This window comes from Strigops habroptila, chromosome 8 (genome assembly GCF_004027225.2).
Source record: "Strigops habroptila isolate Jane chromosome 8, bStrHab1.2.pri, whole genome shotgun sequence".
Classification (NCBI taxonomy): Eukaryota; Metazoa; Chordata; class Aves; order Psittaciformes; family Psittacidae; genus Strigops; species Strigops habroptila.
The window spans coordinates 55,977,907-56,000,566 of NC_044284.2; the positions used below are offsets into that span (position 1 = coordinate 55,977,907).

The following is a 22,660-nucleotide window of genomic DNA, read 5'->3' on the forward strand; positions in this document are numbered from 1 at the left end:
CTGCACATCATCACTATTCCATGACACTTCAACATGCCATTCCTCTTAGCAATAAAGGACAAATTCTGTATGCAGATGAGCATGAGCACAGCTGTATCTTAAGATACAAGACAAAAAAGACTGCTAGATTATTCAAGACCTGATTTGTTAGTTTTAACTTCTACTGCAATTACTGGTGTGCAGTTTTGCTGCTCAGATGGTAAGGAACCCATGCAATACTCACTGGATGCTTTAGCAAGAGATGCATGATTTGCTTTAACATCTCAAGAAAAATTACCTTACAAAAATGTCTTCACTCAGCAACTTAATTTGGATTCTGTGACATCTTAAACATAATAATCACATACTACAAAGCAAAGTTACGAAGTGCTGTTTCTCATCTTCTATGGTTTTGTGGTATGGAAGATAAATATAACTCATTGTCAATGCCGAGTTTGATCAAGTGTATGAGAGACACTACAAATGTAACTGATGTCATCTATGCTGAACAAGAAGTTAGCTGCACTGATCACTAAATCTTGTGAGAAAAGGTCTAAAGAATACTTAATAGTCCTTCAAAATGGGTGGGGGGGGAAGTTGTATGCCTATTTTTAAAGGTAATTCTAATTTGATTGTTAACACTAAGTTTTGCATCACCATAGCCATATTTTCTTTTGGCAAATGTTCAGTAGCAATATCCTGCTGTGCTTTTTCAGATTCTGATATTTTATTTGTTTTCAGCAAATACTGGAGGTGAATCACATATTTAATTGCTCTGAAAACATTAATTACAGCATATGTGAATGGCTCTGGCTTCCATACAGAACCACACAAGGCTCTCTCATAACTATTTTTGACTCTTATCTGAAAATCTGTAGATGCTAACTGATAACAACTCACATTTTCATTCTGTAATTGATGCAAACACAGAGTGAAACAGGCTAGTTCAATCAAACCCTCTATCTCTCAAGGTATGTGTGATACACACATTTCAGCACTATCCAAAATGCAGCATGCTGATAAAAAGCATCTGTCCATAGGAAAGGTTTTCCACTTCTTTATTTCATCTGGATGTGATAGCAGACAGTATTTAGAAAAGAAAAAAATATTCTTCAAACACAGTTAATTTAAATGAAGTGCTTAAAACTAAAAGCCTAATTTTTGAAGTTACTAGCAATTTTGACACCTCTACTTTTTGGATTTCTAAACAACACAAGCTGAATGCTGTTAACAAGCAAATTCTCGGTACAGATTCATAGATGAATATAGTCAAAGAAGAGCCCGAAAATTAAGCTGTCTGAAAAAACCAAACAAAAAAAATTGAGGATAAATTTGGTTTTGAAGCATTAGCAATTAAAGTGCATGGTTAATTATTGACTTTTTCTTCAGAAAAAAGATAATATAATGACAAATACTACTTCTGCTTACAGAGAAACGCAGTGGTCAACTGATCCAATCCTTTGAGCTCCCACATCAGAATTTCATATGGTCTGACAGCCACAAGACCTGGACTATGTATGTTGGGAGAAGGAATTGATGGCACTTCTGATAGGCCATTTGGTTCCAGTGACTTCCTATGCGTACAAACACTCCTCTGAGGGATAGGGTCGATTTGAGCACGCAGCTGGACAACCAGCAGTATCAGTCCCCTCCCAGATTCACTTCCTCCAGCAACTATGGATGTAGATTACCCCCAATTATTTGTGCCAGTAGACCTCTGCTTCCAAAACGTACTTTGCCCTAAAATTGTATTTTCAGCCTATCCACAAATAAGGCTATCCACAAATGCACAAAGTAAGTGCATTAAGCAGTTCCATTTTCCTGCAAATGTTATCAGTTGACTATAGCCTTCCAAATGAAACATCTGCATGAAAGGGGAGGGGAGTCAGGGCCAAACCCCAGGTCCCATTGAAGTCAAGACAGATTTCTGCCTCCCCCCCGCTATCAGTGCTAACAAAATGTAATTAATCTGAGAATTATTTAGCGGGAAAACTAAATTCTAGAAACAGACTACTCTTATCAGCACCATTTCCCCACTCCTGCACACCCTAACTTTAAAAAGCATTTGCTGATATACTGCCATTACATTTTTTCCCCTCAGCTGAATGATTATACTTCCACTATCCAGCACAGGAGACAAGGGAACTTGATGGTATTTTGAGGCAACAATCTACCATTAGAGAAACTCTGCCTACACCCAAAAAAAGAAGTCCAAAAACAGACAACAGAAAATAGACCTGAGCAGAGTCATCACTATGATCAGCTCTAGCAAGAGAGGCTTGGACCAGTTTAGATTTCATGTGGATTGCCTATAGTTATCACCATTATCACAATGCACAGAAACCTCAGTGGTGGAGTGGGATTCAGCGGGGGTTGAAACTCTACAATACACAAACAAAAATGTTCCTTTTTGAAACTTGAATTTCAAGTAAGGGAAGTTGCAAGAATTTTTTTCCTCTAAAATCAAAATATCAAAACTCAATTAAGAGTCTGGAAAGAATTTATTCACTAGCTGCTCCATCAAAATACCAATACAGTACAATTTATGAACCACAAGTCTAATAAACTAAGAATAGAAATAATATTTAGCCAAAAAACATCTAACTGCAAACAATGCTAATCTTAAGAGATAGCAACTGATCACATGGTCTCTGCAATGCTGAAGCAGGATGGTATTAGTATTGATACTTATTATATTTTAAGCTTCCAGTTTTACTGCTTTTCTACTGTTCTGTAACACTTCATATATAAAATAGACTGGTTATATCTATCGTTAAGTGACCGCCTTGATGCTTTGATTTTTTTTTATGTAATACTTTGCTTTTTAACAGCATTTTTCTTTGAAATTTTAGTAATGTTTCAAGCTTTGAAACAAAAAGTATATCCTCAACCAGTGATCATCAAATGTTCCTTTCCATTGCAGTTCTGTAAGTTTTTAAGGAATACATTCAGTATTTCTCACTAGGCAGTATCTTTCTCACTTACATGGAGATTTCTCCCAAAATCTCTGAATTTTATATAAACAGGTATGACACAAGGTAATTAACATTTCCATTTTAAACTTACAGATTTATACAAGCTCATGTCAACAGAAGTCCAAATTTACTGTAATTACAGATTATTTACATTAAAACAAAATAAGAAATCGGTATGTAAATGTAATGTTTGTTGTAGCTAATGCAGCAGGAGGTGGTAGATTAGGTTCAAACAGCAATCAGTTAGCAAATCTGGCTAACATGTAAATGAGCAGAAGCCCTTTTGTTTACATTCTATTGCATTTTAAACTTCAGGATTTTTAAACTGTCTCATGAGCAGATGTGAAAATAAAACATTAATCTTACCATTCTTATTGAAGCTTTCAAAGTAACTAAAGCAAGGCACTGCTCCTGTCCAGCTAAACAGACAATACTAATAATTGGAGTTGCAGGTTACATCGTTCTTAATTAACACTCTGCTACAGTTGATAACATACAAAAAGACACCATGCCACAATCACCACTGCTCTGAAACAATCTAAAACACAGGCACTCAGCAATATATGGACCCATTACTTGGAAGATGGGGGTTGTGCAGTTTTTTTCCTCTCCACACAGGTAACACTTTAAGTGTTCAAACAAGTTACAATTGCTTAGCAAAACTACATTATTTGTAATAATCTCCAAGGTATGCATCTGGTCAAATAGCTTTTAACTGGTTTGAACTTCACAATGATTGATCGGGTATAATAAAATATCTAAAATTTTCAGCTATTCACCAAAAAAAGTATAAATATAAAATACATTACATCCATTAAAATGACAACCAAAGAAAAAGTTGATAAAAAGCATCTCCCAAACATACAAGACAGAAAGGAGAGACAATCCAGATGACCTAGCTCCATGGCCAGATTCACATACCAATGCTTTTGATGCTCCCCTTTTGCATTCTCCTAAACCTTTTTCCTAAACTGGGCATTGCCAGCTTTCAAGAAGCACCCAAGGCAACAAAGGGAAATAATTGCATTCCAGGAAGCAAAGAATCTAATCTGACAAAGCTGGTGCAAGAGACCTCTCCCCTTGGACAATTAAATGATGGACCTTCTTTAGCACCTTTCAAGACTGCTTTCCAAAGGAAATCATGTTCTTCTCCACTCTCCTGTCCCATCTGGGAACTTTTGAATGTATTCACTAGTTTCAAGGAGGTCTGACAGTGTTACAAAGGTCTCAAAGATTTGGTCTAAATCAACAGCCAGGCAGAGGAAAGGGACCCAAATTACTATCCACCTTAGTAAAAGGCTGCATTGCAAGTGTAGTATTTTATACTTCATCCAGCTGACTTCTGGCCAATGATCTCACATCTACCCACAGCATATGATTTACCTTTCCTTTGATATTACCTGACTACCAGCTGGAGAACAGAGGCAGGGCAGGCTGACTGTCTATGCAGGGGAAAAAAAATTACATAAGTGCTACAAAATACATGGGAAGAACTGGAGACAGTGTCAGAGGTAGGTGAGATGCAGGAAGCATGGAGGGAGAGGGCTGAGTTACTGCAGCCACTGGCATGAGGCACAAATTCACTAGAAATCAGGTTTCATTCTGTCCACAGCTTACAGAACACGTTGTTATTCTTCTTGATATCATGCAAGGATAAGTATGGCTTTGCCAAATTGTGGAAGCGAGGCATGTAACCGTACAGGTGCTATTTGACATTTAAATTTAATCTTTACACCTCAATTTACCAGCATGTGGTAGTAATTCACTGGGTTTCCATTACTTATAAAAGCTTTAGATATGCCACCGGTGAACGCGGATACCCTAGGAGACTTTTGCTTGTTTAAACTGCAGGATCACTTTGCCATTACATTTAGGTGCTAGTTTTAAGTCAGTTGTGGGTTAAGCCCATTCAGTCTGTCACAATAAACTTCAGTGCCTACACAGCAATATGTTAGAAAAGGGTGTTTCAGACACTGATCCCCCTCAGCGTCAAGAACAGGCACAAACTGCAGTTTATAGAGCTGTGACCAGATTGTTCCTTTTAAGAAGGGCATATACATAAAATACCATGTACTGAAATCTCAGGCTTTTCAAATATCACTTTCAGGAGATATTCAAATCATGACTATTTATCTCGAGTTCAAAATAGAAGGCATTTGAAGAAAACAACAGATAAACTCACAAAGTAAGAGGCAAAGTTCCTTATCATCCATTAATAATAGATGTGAGCATGACGCTTTTAAAAATTGTGGGTAACAAACTAATCTGAATAATAACTGACCTAACAGTAGGCAGTAAACAGTGTAACTGCGTTTGGTACATTGCTTCAATTAGATGTGTTTTGATCTGCATTGATGCTTTAATTGGAGGCAAGCCTCGCCTTTCATCTAGAATTTATGACTTCAGGGAGATGATCTAGCCTTCAAATTATCCTTGTTTAAGTAGCCACTAATTAATCATCATTTGCTATCCAAAAGCTACCAACTTTATCTTCAAAATATCTAGAACTAATCTCCACTATGAAACAAGTATAAACTGTAAAGGTAACAACCACTTTGATTTTACTAGCAAGTTCTTTGAAACTATTCATCCACTAAAAAAGCCTAAGAACTGTTTTTAAACAGTTTATTCTAATATAGTTTATTGCAGCTGCAACAATCAACATTCTTCAGATCCCAGTTTTCTTTCCAGAATCAGATATTCAAATTACAATATTCAGTGATACTTGGGTGGAAAATTTTGAAATTGGAAATTGATTGTTTTTTAAAAAAGTTGGTATCTGCAGTGTTATTCCACAGTATTTTCACTGTCCTTCACTTAGCTGCTTAAGTACAATGGCTTATTGTCCTCAGACACAATTACAGCTCCTGTTTGCACAGAGTGCACATACAGCTCACCCCCACTCTGCTACCACTGCTCCAGCACCACTATTTCTGCTTTTAATACTTCTTTTCTTTTGTATTATTGTTATAATTCATATCAGCATTCTTATTTCCTATAACAGACAGTTATACTTGTGCAGTTATGTGTACAAATACCTTTCAGTAATATAAGACATACTTTTAGTCATTAGGGAAACCAGTCATTTCCATCGATTGTCAAAATTTCCCTCACCTGCAATATGAATGCATTTTTTGAATATTTTCCTATCTCCTATCGACTACCAGGGTAGAAAACCAGCTCCATGCTCAGACAGCCTGAAGGGACTCTCTAATGATACAGCAATTTGAGCAGTTCCAAACAGGGTCCAGAGCTGCAATCCAGGCTCAATTACCGGGCACCCTCTAGCGGCTACTGATAAAATCCATATTTTCCTGATAAAAGAGCCCATACAGGCCTGCCTTTGCGAAAAGACAGGATAGAAAATAAGTCAAAGTAATTAAACTGCAAATTACTTTGTAAGAGTAAAGATTCCATCTTCTATAAAATAACATTTCATTCTCAAACCTTAGCAATAGTCACCGACACGTGAACACTCACCGTTAACTTTTTGACTATTCAAATAAGTATTAAAAGGTATCCTGCTCTGCTAGAGGAAACTAATCATAAGAAGAAGATAAAGGATTTTTTTTAATAATTTAAAATTTATTTATAAATATTTTTATTCTATTTTTTCTCATTTCCACACTACACTTTTGTTAAATTAAAGTCACCACATCTGGGAGATGTAAAATTCTGCATGTACCCAAGTGGTTCCTATACCACACCACCATTTTGAAAAAACTTTATCAACCTTCTTTTCAACAATGAGGTGCTGAGACAGTTCATCCCAACACTTTCCAGAGCAGTAAAAATGCTTTGTATTTACTGATCGCAGATTCCTGCAATACATGTGGCTTCATAAAAACCATACAAAATCAAATCATACATGTAGAACTTATGGCCAAAAGACTTACCCAGAATGACTTGAAGAAGGAGGAGGCAGGTCAGGTGTTAGAACATAAAGACTATTATTTTTTGGCAAGTGTAGAGTTTTTAAAACAGTCTGCGGGGAGAAAAATCATTATAAATAACTTGTCAGAACTGATGTTTCATTTTATTTCTTTTAATTATTGATACTTATTTACAATACCACCAAATATTTTGTTTCAAGATACACCTGCTGTTAACTTCATAACATCCTTTTCGTAGGTAGGCCATATAAAACCCACACAAACTAAAGTCATTTGTCCCAAATTTTTTTGCAATGTTTTGGTTTAAGAGTTTCTTGTATGCCACCAAAGACATCTAACACAGTTTGAAACTCACAATTCTTGCATTGTAATTCCCACCCACATAATGTTGAGTTTGAAACCCTGAATACAGTTAACTGAAAAGACAGTTGAGAACTTACACTATCGTCTACATCTCCAGTCTTCCACCCTTTTAACAGCATTTTAGATGCAGGAATCTGAAGTTCATTTTCTAGAATATGTTTGATATCTCCTAAAGAGAAAACAAAGAAAATATATAAATTTAGATACTTACTGCTTTATTTCAAACAGTACTGAGTTATAGTTAAAAAAAACAAAAGCAAGGTAAAATTTACTATGAAAACCACTTTTACTATAGTTACCCTTGTAACATACACTTCAAACAGAAAGGACAAATGAAGGTAAAAAATAAAAAGTGACATAAAGCATGAATGATTGGAGAATCACAGGAGAATTTGATGATTTGGACATATATTTGAATAGTTCTAAATGTGTATGCTAGACACGTGTATTTGCAGATGCATGCTACTTAGAGAAATGGACTTTGCCAGCAATAAAGAGGGTGCATATTTTTTATACCTAATTCCATTATTGTTAGTCCTGACCTAAAGAACTGGAGTGTTCACACAATTTACCCTGACAACTTTTTCAATGTTTTGCACATTTCAATGCTCTCCTCTTCCTGTAGCTATTACAGTTGTAAAATAATTCAGGCTGGAAGGTCTGTCAGAACCTCATCTAGCCCAAGCCCAGCTCAAAGGTCTAATTCAACCAGTTTAGTGAAGGATTTGTCCAGCTGACTCTTGCGCACTTCTAAGGGTGGAAGTTTGACAACTTCTCTGGCCAATCTGTTCCAGTACTTCACCACCCCTCAATGGAAAAAGAAATAAAAATCCTTTTATCTAATGAGAATTTTTCATGTTGCAAATTGTGTCCATTGCCTCCCATCTTATTATTGTGCACCTCCAAGAAGAGTCTGTCTCCATCTTCTCCATGTCCTCCCAGCAGACAATTGTAGACAGAGGTAAGGTCTCTACCTCTCCCCCTTCTCTCCCTGGCTCAGCAAATCCGCTTTCCTGTGCCTCTCCTGTGTTGCCATGTGCTCCAGTCCCCTGACTATCCTGCTGGACTCACTGCAGAATTTCAACATGTTGTGCTGGGGACATCAAAATTGGATGCAGTGCTCCAGATGCAGTCTCACAACTGCTGAATAGAAGGGAATAATTATTTCCCTGTATCCGCTGGCTCCAGTCTTGCTAACACAGCCTAGTACCTGGCTGGCCGCCTCCACTGCAAGGGTACACAGCTGATGCACCCCTACATCTCTTCTTTTGCTTTCTAGTCTGTCAGCCCTGAGCCAGTTATCAGATGGGATAACACGGAGTTATCCTATCCCACATGCAGGACTTCAACTTTGCTTTTTTTTGAACTTCATGAGGGTCCTGTCAGCCCATTTCTCCAGGCTGTCTAGGACCCTCTAAATAGCATTCTTGCACTCCACTTTCTCTGATCTAGAATTCGCTGTGAACTTACCAAGAGCACTCACCTTAACTACTAGGTTTTTAATAAAGACATGAAGCAACACTGGCCCAGGAGCAACCCTTGAGGGACACCCCTAAACTAGTAACTGTTCACCAGTCAGACTTTGAGCCTAGCAGCCCAGGCAACTATCTACCTCCCTTAGCAGCCCACTTATCCAGTCCTTACCATAGCAATATGACTATAAGAATACTACAGCAGAGTACGTCAAAGGCCTTACTAAAGTTAAAGTGACAGCCACCGCTCTCCCCTTGTCCACAGAGCCAATCATAAAATGCAAATAACATTAATCAAGCACAATTTGCCCTTAGCAAATTCATGCTGGGTGTTCCAAATCTCTTTGTCTTTTCTGTGCTCAAAAAGGGCTTCCAGAAACATTTTCTCCTTAATCTTCCCACTGACCAAGTTCAGCAATCACCATTGAACAGTAGGCTCACATTTTCCTTAGCCTTTCCTTTCACGCTGATGGACTTAGAGAAGCCCTTCTAATCCCTCAGTGGTTTCAGATCCACCTGAGCTTTGGTCTTCCTAACTCCAAACCCGCACGCTCTGGCAACATCTCTGTATTACTCCTGGGTAGTAGCCCATCACTACTTTCCACCTTCTCTGTATTTCTTTTTGCATTTAGCTTGGTCAGAAATTCTTTGTTCTTCTGTACTGGCCTTCTGCCATGCTTGCTCCTCTTTCTGCATGTTGGAAGGAACTGTTCTTGTGCTTTGAAGAGGTTGTCCTTGAAGATCAACCAGCTCTCTTGAGCCTTTTTGCACTCCAGAACAGTCTCTCATGGGATCCTGCCAAGCAGATCCAAAAAACTTCTTTCCTGAAAGCCAGAGTTGAAATTCTACTATTTGCCTTGCTCACTTCTCTCAGGACTTTAAACACAAGGCTGCTCTGCATCTTTATATGCCAAGATGAAGACAAAAGTTTTACACTGACCACCTTCTGCCCTATAGCTCAATCATTTATACCTGAAAGAAGTTAATAAGCAAAAATAAAGTACTATGGCTGCAGAATTCTGTTTTGATCAGACTTTTATATCTGCTTTTTATGGATGCAACTGAGTGCAGTGGAAAACATGCAACACTCCGCAAGAATTCAAGCTAACCACCACAAGGTGGCACCAGCCAATACCAAATCGAATGCTAAAAAGGCAACTAAGGATCAAAAGTTTCATTTTCAAAATTTCATCACAGACATAAGGCTGCAGCACTGAAAATTGTTTTGATCAACTATTTCTTCATATTATTCCTTATTTTTATCTGCACAGAGACTGCACTAAAAATGAAAAATTGAAAAAAATACTCTTCTTAGCAAAATTAACTCCCAGTTTGGGGAATGTAAAAAATAACACATTCTGCAATACTAACAATAGCATATTTCTAACATACTGTCACAAAATGCATCGGTTTTAGGATAAAGACAATAGAGCTGATAAAAGAAATCTTAATTTGCACGAAAAGAGTCAAAACTTGAAGAAAGAAGAATGCAATCATGCTCTTCACACTGGAAAGGGTTCCTCTAATCTTGCCACTAATCCTGCACAGAAAGAGATGCCATACAGATTCAAAAAGGAAATGCCAAGATCATCTGCTTATTAGTAGACTGCATCTATGCTAATCCTACTCCAAATTACATCTTCATGCCTCCACTTGATCAGTAATGTCCATTTTGTTTCTGAAGCAAGTTCATAAGAAAACTGGATTTCAAAATAAATATTTCATAGATCACTAACCTTTACAATGGATTAGTGAAATTTTTATTTTTTTAAAGCTGCAAAGAGATTTGAAAATGGTTAGAAGCTGTGAAGGCTGCATTTCCTGGGGGTCTTTCTTCTTTTGGAAAGGTTTTTGGTCTGGTTTGCCTTGTTTTTTGGATTTAGAATTTTGCGGTTGGGTCTTTGTTTGTTTTTAACAATTTTACCACAGCAATTTTCATTGCATTTTCACAAATCCTTACCAACTGTGGAGCTGTCTTCAAGTACTACATCCACATTTCTGTCTCTGTACTCAACCCTGAAGTCAAGCATTCGAGGTTGTCTTTCCACTATTTGTCTAGATGGCACTACATGGCGAAATGCTGAGGATGAGGAAGGAGTTGAAGAAGCTGCTGTAGAATGACTTGTGGGGCCATATGCTGGTCCATGTAAAGTCTCTCCACCATACTCACTGAAAGATATGGAGATAAGAAGGTTTAAAAAGAACAGCTTGATATGTTTAAATAAAAGTTAGCAAAGCAAAATGAACAGTATTAGTCACTTACTATGGTCCACAGCACATACCTCTTGAATAAACTACAGAGTCATATCTGAAAATACTGGTTTATTAATAATTAGAACATAACTTTCATATCATTAATATTAACACTTCAATGACTCAGAAGTGATATAAGAGAACAGCTTAGATGACAAACAAGCATTTAATGCATTATTTCAGACTATAGTTCACTGTGTAATTAATATCAGAATTATCTTGATGAGAAGGCTTATTTCCTGTTCAAGCAGTGCTGTCACCGTACAAAACTTGGCACCATAGCAACAACCAGCCTTCTACATCATTGGGCTAGTATCAAATGGAAGTGAGAATAAGAAATAAAGCTTAAAATACTGCGTATGGATTGGTACCTTCCAATAGCAAACTAGTGGAAAACAAGTCAGATGTGAAGATAGTACTTCAGGTAAATAAATTCAGATAATGAAGTATATATTGCAAAAAATACCTAGAAGTACAACAGTAATGAAATGCTGAATTCTAGCTTGCCTTTAAGTTCAAAATCCTTCAAGCCTCCTGGACATTCATATAAGGATGTCTCCATACCTGGCTCAAGGATACATACAGCATTACAAGTCAGAATGAACTGGGAAACCCTCACTACCCAGAAGCACTTCATCTTCCTCAGTGAATCTCTCCACAAGCAGCATATAACTGCGATTAGAAACAAAGGCAACAAAATATGAAATTTCAGGAACATTACTCCAGTGGCATGTACTATGATGTACAGAAATCGAATTTGGAAGGCAAGAAACTTCACAGGGTAAGCCTAGAACTTTCTCTTGAGGATGTTCTTATCAGGAAGATTAGCTGGGCAGTTACAGGATATCATGATGGAGGATGCAAGCTAATAAAATGTCTGCACTGAAAGAATGGAAGCCAAGCAAAGAAGGATTTAGAAATGCTGAGATAAATTGTCTCATTTCCATTCTTAAAAATGCATTCTCTCCTTGAAATACCACAAGATCTCTCTATAGAAATTATGCTTAAAGCAAGTCAAATCTGCCAGCTAGAAGAGGCCTGAACTTAAAAAAGCATCAATGTGGATGGCATGCATGTCACAGAAGTGCAGAAATTATACACAGCTATTGCAAATCCCATCATTGTGCCTTCCACATTTGAAAAAGAACAATGCATTATGCTTGTAAAACAAGGGGCTCCTTCACTTCTGACATCAGCAGGTGCAGAAGGATGAATTCCCAGCTACCAAGACCCACTCTCAAAAACCCATGCTCAAAGGTCAAAGACCCACTTCAGAGGTCTAAAGAGTACAGGAAACAGCCTTATTTTCAGGATTCAAAAAAAGCATAAATACAGAGTGATATGTTACTGTCTGAAATCTGATGGCCAACTATGAATTAAATACTATAACCATTTTGTTAACAGACCCAAGAAGCAATGAATATCCTTATTTTCAGGACTAGATTTTTTTTGTTGTTTATTTTTTTAGGCAACACCACTGCATTATAAAACAAAATCTATTTTTTCCCCACTAATAAATTAACTTACTTCAAGACCAATTGTATTAATTCTATTTGATTCCATCACAAAAGGCATCCTACATATCTGACTAGCAACCCCTAATGGAACATAAAAAGCCTCACAGCAGTAAAATGAGCCTCATGTGAAAACCACTGGAATCTATGTTGCTAAGTCTTCTGAGCCTCCTTATAAACCACTTCCCTTGGAAGGAAGAAAAAAGGTTATTTGAGACACATTTGACTGTCTAATGATTTCTAAACATTAAGAAATTAGTGTGGAAGGAAGTTGGAAGTGGACACTGGACCAGCTTGTTACCCAAGTCAGGCATAACCGCTCCCCAGCTCCTTCCTCCTGACCAAATGGCTTCTGGTATTTTGCAGACAAATGCTTTGAGGTCAGGACTTATTAACATAGGTAGAAAGAGTGCTCAACGCAACCGAGACTTGATCTCAAATTGCCTAGGTAGGTCTTACAGTAACTAAACATCTAGTAACTCTTCTGAGCAAATCAGGTTTTTCCTGAATCAAAAACTGCCTATTTAATGATCACTTTAGTAAGTACTGACAGAGATGCCAAAACACCACATTACCTACATTATGTATCTTTTTTCCTCACTAAAATAACCTTTTTTAAAATAGTACATTGAGTATTTTTCTGAACAAAATTTTAAACACTATTTTACTATCTCTAAAATAGCTCAATTCCTCCTCTGCTGTTTCCAATTGCCTCATCAGCGTTTAGGAGCTCGTGCTTCAATGACTTCAAGATAACCAAGCATCAGTATACAAGCCAAAATTTAATTCAGAAGCTGACAGAAAATCAGTAAAGCTACTTTTAGAAGGAAGCAACTTTACTTCGTCTAACACAGAATCTGCTACCTGTAATTCAATTTTAAAAAATTAAATAAGTAAAACAACCACCCCTCAAAAAAACCCCCTACAAAACTACAAACACTTTAGGCCAGGGACAGGGGAGCATGGAATACCAATACCTTTAAAAATGCATAAGGAGAAAGAAAATACTTAATCAGGAACATCTGTGGATTTGCCTTACAAATTGTTAGATATTGGAGGGGGGAGGTTGTGTGGCAAGTCCTGGTATCCAAGAAAGCACACCAAAACCCAGACTTTACAGTAAAACCCTGCACAGAATGACCCAACAACCAATGAATTCAAAATAAAAACTAACTAATCTGAATAGGTGTTTGAGCTGGTGCTCCATCAGTATGGGAAAAACTGAACGTTAAATCTGCTTTGCCAGGAATAGAATTTGTGGCTCCAGAAAGTGCTTTAAAAAGAGAATTACATCATCTTATCAGGATTCAGGAACAAAAAACATAATTATTACCCAGCATCATTCCCTGTGTGTACTACTCCAGTCTTCCGTGCTTACCTCTGTAGAATGCCGTTTTCTTGTGGTATTACACCATTTATAGCTGCCTGAAAAGAGAAAACAAGTTTTGAGTCAAGCATGCAGAGCAACAGAAATACATCAGAACTTCTATAATGTTTTAAAGAGTCATTAGCTTGCTTTAAAATATGCCATAAAATGTTCCCCATTCAATGAATAGTCTTGGTAAATGATATTGTCACTGAAGTACCTGCATAAAATAAAAATCATATTTAAGTGAAAAAGAACACAAAGTGAAGCTCAGGCTCCTGTAGGCTTGCGATGGATTTCCCAGGTGGAATGCATAGGAATAAACTGCACAGCCCATGCTCAGTAAAGCTAACACTTTGTACACTTAGTACATACATAGAGTGAACATATGGCTTTCAATACATCGAGCTAACTGTGCACAGACAAGGCAGCCAGACAGCACGTACATAGAAAATCTAATGTTTCCCATAAGTATCAGACCTGCACAAACCTATAAACCTGCACAGCTGCACATATACTGCATGCTGCAGGCCCGATGTGTTCACAAATTGCTGAGGTCAGCAGAAACCGCCACTCAACAGTGCACATGCCTCGATCACACCTATGCCTTCCAAACAGCCTCCTTCTAGCTCACATGTATAAATACCATGTAGCTTCTTAAGAGTCCTCATGTGCCAGGGAATCCAAAATTCAAACAATCTTCAGGTAGAAATGGAAGTATTTTTAAAGTACAATTTATGCTATCCAGATTATCAAGAATACACATAATATTACTTATAGGTACGCAAGTACAAACCTGGCAAGTTGCATTCAGATTTGGTCTTATTTGATGTTGCAGAGTTATTACCTATAAAAATATAATACAAAATCATCCCATTGCTAGGACTTTTCAGATTTGAGGAGCAGTAGAAGTGATACCATGTGAGCTGGTAAAGATGACTTACATGTTTTACTCCTCAGCTGATTAAAATTTGTTCTGATAATTGTTAGAAGATACGGGAGTAAAGATGTCAGAACCCTACCTAACTTCAAACTTTTAATCCTAGCCCAGCAGTGGGCAGATAAGGTGGACTAACACAGAAGGGAATTTGACAAGGAACAAGGAAGAATTCAAAAGAAACTCTGAAGAGGAGAAAAAAAGACTTCAAAAGACTAATTCTAGTTATGCTCTTTGATGAACTTTATAATCACTATTGTGTTCACAGGTGTATATTTGTTAAGCTTAACAGTGAGATTAAAGAGAGCTTGTAGCATCCCGCTGATCTCCATTTTCTGCTGTACCAGCAGCAATTAATGCACTTCTATCGCAACTTATAATATCCATTCTCACGTCAGATATATGTGACCTGTTGGACAGGTGTATTTGGTGAATGGTGTCTGGTCCCTGATGAAGAGAACACTGATGTTTAGAAGCTCACAGATTCCCTGATACTCCAAGAGGCCAAAGTCATATACTGTAACCGAACTATAGACACTCATCATCTATCAACATCATTTTTACAAATTGACACTAAAAAAACAAAATGCTGCTGAAGTGCTTAATAAACACACAAAAATAGATGACATCACGATTTAAATGCTATGGTTTCTTTGTCTCTGAATAAACATGATTTTTTACTGGTATCTATAACCTACAGCAGCTACCCATGAGGCTGTATTAAACTACAGTGAAAACAAAGCTTCCTACCAGGTCAGTTTAAATCAGTTTATCCACCATGCATGGCAAGAATCACTGGTTTCTATTTAACAATATATCTCGTTTATCATCATTGTGGTTTTTGCAGTCATATATAGCTCTTGATCATATTCATCTAATAAACCTCCAGGAAAGAGTGGGAGGTTTTGGTTTGTTTGAGTTTTTCTGGATTTTCTCCCCCCTCATACTCTTCAGCAACATTCATTTAATTTGTCAATCAACAGGTAAACGTAGTTAAAAGACAGAAATACCCTTTATTTTGCATCTGTAGGATAGAGAGCAACTACAGGATTTGGTACCACAGGACCCGCACTAATAATGATCTACTGGTGCAACAGAATTCCCTTTACTCAGAGAAAAAGAAGCTGCTTCAGCTATGAAGAAATAAACCACAGCATAGCATTTCCATACTTCTCCTGTCAAACCTCATGTCTCAGTCTTACAGAACTAAATCAGCTCACGTTTCTTCTAAGTCTAGTTAGAGGGGTTAAATATGATAGAGGCTCCAAGCTACTTTCTTTAAAACTGAATAACTCACTCGTTCGCATCCCCAGTTTTGTAAACTTGATGACATTTAAGGGGCGCAGTAGTAAGAAGAAAAAACAGCAGCAGCACTATGTACTTTTTTGATGGAAAGACCTCTATTAACCACACTGTAAAAATGAAGAGTGTGGACACTGTTTGTTAAGCAAGATAGAAGACTAAAATTATGTAGACAGCAAATGGTAGCAGTGCACATGTAGATATTGCATAAATATTAAATATCCATGTTCTTACAAGACATCTATAAGTAGACCCTGCAAAGAAAATAAGAAAAAGGAAAAACCATCTGCTTTAGAAATTCACAGGAGGAAGGTTGTGACTATAAAAAAAGATTAAAAAAAAAAAAAGAAAAAAGAAAACTTTTAAAAATAACAAGTTATTAAGGCAAGATTTGTTCCAGGCTGTTCTTCCCCAATGTCAGTCCCCTTTGAGAGAGGATCAGGTCTCTATGGTTAAGCAAACATTCACAGATATTAAATTTTTTTTGTCTTTCCAAACAGGGATCATTTGATCATCAAAAACAGCCTGTGTGACTGCTATACAGTAATTTAAAAGATGTATTACCCTCGAAACAATTTTAATAACTGGTGCATTAAATCTACTCATGGATTATTAAACATAAAGATACCATATCTGGCTCAGAAAATTTCTCCAGCTTCCAATAACCTGTTACTGAGAGTGCTACCAGGGAAGCAGCACTCCATGCTCACGCTGTTCTCACACTGTATATCCACTAGTGCCAGTGTTGGATACTGGGTACCACAACTTTAACAGGTTCTAAGACTTTTTCCCAAAGCCAAGAATCTCAGGTATGGCTCAGTGCTATCCATATACAAACTCTAGCATAACACTGTTCAAACTTGGAACAGAGGGATAGAAAGGAGGACATCATTATTGTTTCAGTGACAACATTCAAACAACTACAATTTATTTTAGGAAATTATAAGCCAAATTTAGTTATTCTTGATTTATACATTTTGTTTAAAGACGTCAGTCATATACCCAGGAATTGAAACGGTTCATTTAAGAATTTATCAAGCATGACCTGATCTAATTGAACCTGCTTTGGACCAGACACCCAGAAATAGCTTCCAATCTCAAGTGCTCTGTGACTCCATCATGCAGCAGTAGAGGATATATTGATAAACGTTACTGAGAATCTTGTTCACTTAAATGAATGGGAAAACAGGAAGATAAAAGAATATTGGACTGATGGACATCAATTACAACGGTTCAAAGTAACAACACTTTTCCTCATGTTTGTTTCATCAGCAAGCTTCCAAATTACAATATCAAAATATATTAAATCCAACCTTTTGTTTCCCAGAAACATAGCAAACAATAAAGCAATAAGGTTAATGAAAGGTTACCAAATTCATTAACAGTTTGGGCAACGCAGAAGCTCTGCAGTATTCTACAGACTGAAATTATTTAAGTGCCTAAAGAACATTGTGAAGCAGACTGTGAAATTTAAAGCTTTTCCTAAAGGGAATATTAGTTTAAATAGGTTAGTTCTGACTAAATGTGACTATCTTTTATGAGTACAAAACAGTGTCAGAAAAACCACGAACCACCATTTCTTAATAAGCTGGAGCAACAATGTTGACGATTTCTCTCAAAATACAATTAATTCTCTCAAAATACAATTATAGTACTAACCATTTAAAAGCAATTAAGCACATCTTACAGTAACCCTCATCCTAGGGGAGTGAGGGTCCTATGAATACTTATGGGCAAACTGTAGTATTTTAGATAGCACAAACATTAAGCTTCTGAGTTTAAAATTCTCAGTGGTGATCACTCAGTTTGAAGATGGACTGGATTTGCCAATTGTACTATTTAAAAGCAGAGGTCTACATATACTGACTGCATATTCAAACAAGGTGGGGAACTCCTTCCTCTTCATGAACTACAGATGGGAGGTAGCTTCTAAATTTCCAGAATTTAAAAGTGATGTTTAGATGAATTATCTTAAGAATTCAAAGAAGGCCCAGGCAAAATTGTAATTAGAGGCTTTTGCAATGGGTAAGGTGGGCAAAGATCCTCGTCTGTGGCCACCCTTGTTCCCTTTCCTTTCCAATCTCCATACCACACAATGGTTTTGGCCAGATACAGACCCTACCCTAGATATTGTCCTTTGAAACCTTCCCCATTCCAACCCCTATCACAATGAAGAGCAAGAGCTTTTACAAAGCATAACATAAGATCAACTTTCCAAAATAGGGTATTAGAAAACACATCTCTAAGCAAAAGAAGAAAGCCAGTTCAAGCAGCATGATGCTGGCAGATTAACTCTTTCAGAAGAAGAGGCTAGAGAGATATAAATGCCATGCACATGTGGAAGCTGCATGAGTTTCATTGAGATAAATAACCATATCGGCTTAACACAACCAGTACAAGTTTATGTATCAATCAGCTCACACAGAATTCAAAAGCTTTATTTAGGTTTGACTGAATTCAGCCAGTAAGACCATTTCAGTCTACTTACAAAGCCCACATAGATTTTCCATTTGTTCAGCTAAAATTCGAGAAGGTTTACATTAAGCAAACACAATACACAGATGAGACACAGAGTAATAGGAGCTGCCATAGCAGATTGATTAATTCAAAATCCAAAGATGTCCAACCAAATGGTATCAACTGCTTCAGAAAGTAACGAGGAAATATAATGGAGTAATTTGCTCATAGGGCATTTTCTTCCAATCCCCTGATTTTCTGTAGGTCAGACACATCCAGATTTCCAGTAATTATAATTTTTGTTGTAATCCATGTACTGTAATAGCCTCATAATTCACATATTTAATTATTTCTATGAAACAGTAAGAGCCTTCTTTGATGAAGGGATTAATTTATTATAACTTTCAAAAATCTATATTCTTCCCCAAATGCTACAACTCCTAGATTTTACTTTTGGTTTAAAAATGTCTGGTAAGCTAAAACAAACAAACAAATGAACACACACCAAAATTCTGCATTTTGTGTCTTCCCTGTCCATTTTGCCTTTTCTTCCTACTATATATTTAAGATTTTCTTGATAGAAAAACAATTTTCCTCAAATCGCCAATTCACAAAGTTTACCCCATGCTGTTTTCTCCACCAGAAACATAAAGTCAGCTCCTTGTCTTAGAGAAAGAGGTGTTAGCAGCAGGACTATGTTTTGAAATATAACCAACAAGTGGTTGTTCTGTTGTTTCACACTACAAACAGAAACCTATTTTAACATTTGACTGACCCTTTCAGCATTTAATCTTAGATTTGTTTCTCAGTCTAATTACACAAGTGATTGTAACATCAAATCCTACACATAAAACCTCGCTACAGAAGGAGAGATGACACACAAGCAAATACATCATGATTTTGAGATCTGTAGAATAAAAATAAATTATAACTCTTATATGTTGGAAATATCCAGTATTTCTCTGTGCTATCAATCCATCCTGCTTACATTTAAGCAAATAAAACCTGTTTTTTCAAAAGCCAAAAGTGTAAAGAAATATACTAAAAGGCCCTCATTACACAATCTATATAATACACTAGAAAAATATTTCTTATCTTTTGTATTTCATTATATATTTCCACACCACCAAAAGGGCCATTTATACTACTCTGTTTACAATTCTAATTCCATTGTAACTAATTCTAGTCCTAATTTGGGCTAAATGTGATATTGCCCTGAAATATAATAGTCTTACTCCAACTTTGCTGCTTTTACATGATAAATTGCTTACCCTAAAGATTTTAAATCCATGATTTTATTTGATGCTCAAACAAGATAAATGGATGACAAAATTCCAAATGCTTTGTACAATGGGGAGCTTTAAAAAAGGAAACAAAAAACAAAACTGAACAAATGTTATCCAGAGAGGAAAACCAAATAATTAAATGATAAGGTATAAAGGAAAGCATTAGTGAGACAAAACATGCATGAAAGGACCGAAAAAGCAAAAATGAATTTTAAATTGCTTCCAAACTATAAATCTACATGACAAAGGAACATACTTTTATATACAACAGTAAAGCAAAACAGGAGAAGCACAAAGATTTATTAGTTCCTTTTGAGCACAGAAGTATTTCTTACAATGAAACTAACTTGCAGGGGTTCTGCTGCATCCATATAGTAAAAGTTTTGAAATAACACTCCCCTAATAAATTTATTTTTGTTAAATACTAATTTGGGCTTGTATTTTCAACAGAACTGATAATAACAGGTAATGCCAGATGCAGACGTGTCAAAACATTTGTTCTGACCTGCCGATACTGTGGTTCCAGGAAACTGGATAGAAGTAAGACTACGCATAGACTTTTCTTCCGATCAGTTTACAAGGAAAATGTAAAAAAAATTGGGACCAAACAGCAGAAATTTCACTCACTGATGCTGACAAAGACGTACTGCGAGTATCAGTCAGTTACTGCAGTCAATCTGGATTAATAAAAAAGGTTTGCTGTAATCAGCTGTAATACAATCACTTCTCTATGCCCCAAGATCTTGAGATTGTATTATGAGAGTCCCTAGCAGAGGAACATGGCTTCAGTGCAGCTTTATGAAACCATCAGCTCGTCTGTTACAGGCAAGTCTGTGATGCATTATTCTAAACAAGAAATTCCGTAAAACTTTCTGCAGAAATACCAGTTATTTTAGACCAGAAGCTTTCTACAAACAAGATACACTATCACTTTCCTACATACACAGCTACTTTGAAACCATTACTTCAACAAATAAGGACTGCTGTAAGTTCTAAAAGATATTATTCAGTTTGGATTTTTAAATGAATGCAATAATATTTAAATTAAAAAAAATTCCTAATTGTGCCCCAGTAGTTACAGAAGCAACCTTTACCTTTGTTATCTCTGGTAGGCTTTGCAAGGCAAAGAAATGAGTCAGCTTTTTCCTGTAGCTTGTGTTCTACTTGCTGGCGTTTCCCCAGTTTTGCAAGTCTCAAAGTATTTCCAAGTGCTAGACGTGAAGTTACACCCACAAAGTTTTTACAGAATGCCAACATTTGTCCCCATCGTGGTTAAAATTTAACCAAAAACTGTAATTGAACTACAATGAAATATCTTCTATGCATTCTGCTTTATTTCAGCTTGCTTTCTTTACAACTAATGCACTTCATGAAAAGCTGCAAAACAATAGAATTGCTAATAAAGCAAAAAATTAACATTTCATCAAAAAATGCCACATGAATATATTCATACAGACGATTCACTTCATCAGCAAGACAGCACGTGTTGAAATAGTTTACAATTAGCACTCTAGATGTGGTTTCCCATTTCTCCCTATTTCTTTGGTGGCTTCAGCAAACTTTTTCCTGTAGTTCCTACAACATGCCGAAATGCACTAGGAAGCCTTTCAACAGTTACATATACTTATAGAATCCTGGGGAAAAAAATACACATTTTGCACAGTTCTTTAATTTTATATTGTCACTGCATAATTCCTCAAACAAAGCACAATCTCTATAATAAATTCATAACTTGATTTTTTCCCTAGAGGAATGAAAATAAATAACATGAACAGATTTATAAGAAGTTTATGGATCAGTATCTATCTGAGCTCCAACTATTTCAGCATGAATAAAGGAAAATAACCTACTCTGAACTATCAACTCAAAACGCTTTTATATAGAAAGGGAGAGCAGAAGACCACGATGTGTCTGCTACTTCAATACACGTATACGTATGTTGGTGCTAGCCAGTAACATCACTTTTTATACTAATACTGCTTCATCTTCTGTACTAATGGAAAGTATTGCTTATGTTTGATGTCAAAACATATTTTTCTACTCCTTAAAATGTTAAGCCAGACAGCAGGAGAGTCAGATAAAACAAAGGCTATGCCTGAAAAAATACCCATGTACTGAACATTTCTACCTCTCTCCTAATTATTTCATTTAAGTATGAATGACAACACTAAAATGCACAGGTTGGGGATACCCCAAGACAAGATACTTTTTGTTAAATCTTTAAAAAAATAGATTGTTTTTGTTAATCACTTGTTATTACACACTAGGTCTTAGCAAGTACTACTAGGGGTGAAATCTCAGGGCACAAGATAATTGAAGTCTTAGAAGTACTGCCCACAGATTAAGGCCCCTTCACTGAAAAGCTACAGTAACATCAAACGCCTTATACAACAGTTTTCAAATCACCCCACTTTAATCAACAGAGTACCTAATCACTAATCCATAATAAAAGAATAATTATGCAAGATTTAGCTTAAGAGTTTGGAAACCAGAAAAATCCCAAACCGAAGTAGGTAGCCTACAGCTTGTCTCTCCTTATGCTATCCTTCAGGTGCTGCAGCAAGCCAGGTCTTTAACGGCCAGCTAAAGGGAGTTTATTTAAACAAAACTAAGACAGAAATGTTAAGATATTCAATAGTATTCTAAGTAAACCCATTTCTAAAACACTCAGCTTTAAAAACCTGTTGGATCTAGATGACTCCTAGCTTCTGTGGTAAAACCTTTCACAATTAAGGGTCACTTGGAAAACAGTCATAGCATTGGCACAGATGCTGGTTCTTAAATTAAATCATTTACTTCATTTTTCTACTACTCATACATTCCCAGCATGACTCCATGAGAGACTAATCACCTGTCAAACACA

The 22,660-nt window shown here is 36.6% G+C and overlaps 1 protein-coding gene across 2 annotated transcripts in view; it reads right to left on the bottom strand.

The window, feature by feature from the left end:
- The window catches only part of FAF1 (Fas associated factor 1), a 170,009-nt gene that overhangs the window by 120,627 nt on the left and 26,722 nt on the right, over positions 1-22,660 (bottom strand). Inside the window, exons 2-6 of one of the 2 annotated variants that reach the window (XM_030496206.1) lie at positions 13,828-13,874; positions 13,458-13,576; positions 10,643-10,847; positions 7,288-7,379; positions 6,851-6,939 (exon numbers count right to left, since the gene is read on the bottom strand). In XM_030496206.1, coding sequence (XP_030352066.1) covers positions 6,851-6,939; positions 7,288-7,379; positions 10,643-10,712 — 251 coding nt within the window. In that variant the 5' untranslated portion in view covers positions 10,713-10,847; positions 13,458-13,576; positions 13,828-13,874. Of the gene's footprint in view, positions 1-6,850; positions 6,940-7,287; positions 7,380-10,642; positions 10,852-13,457; positions 13,577-13,827; positions 13,875-22,660 lie in introns of both variants that reach the window. The other variant, XM_030496205.1, reaches the window with a different exon arrangement.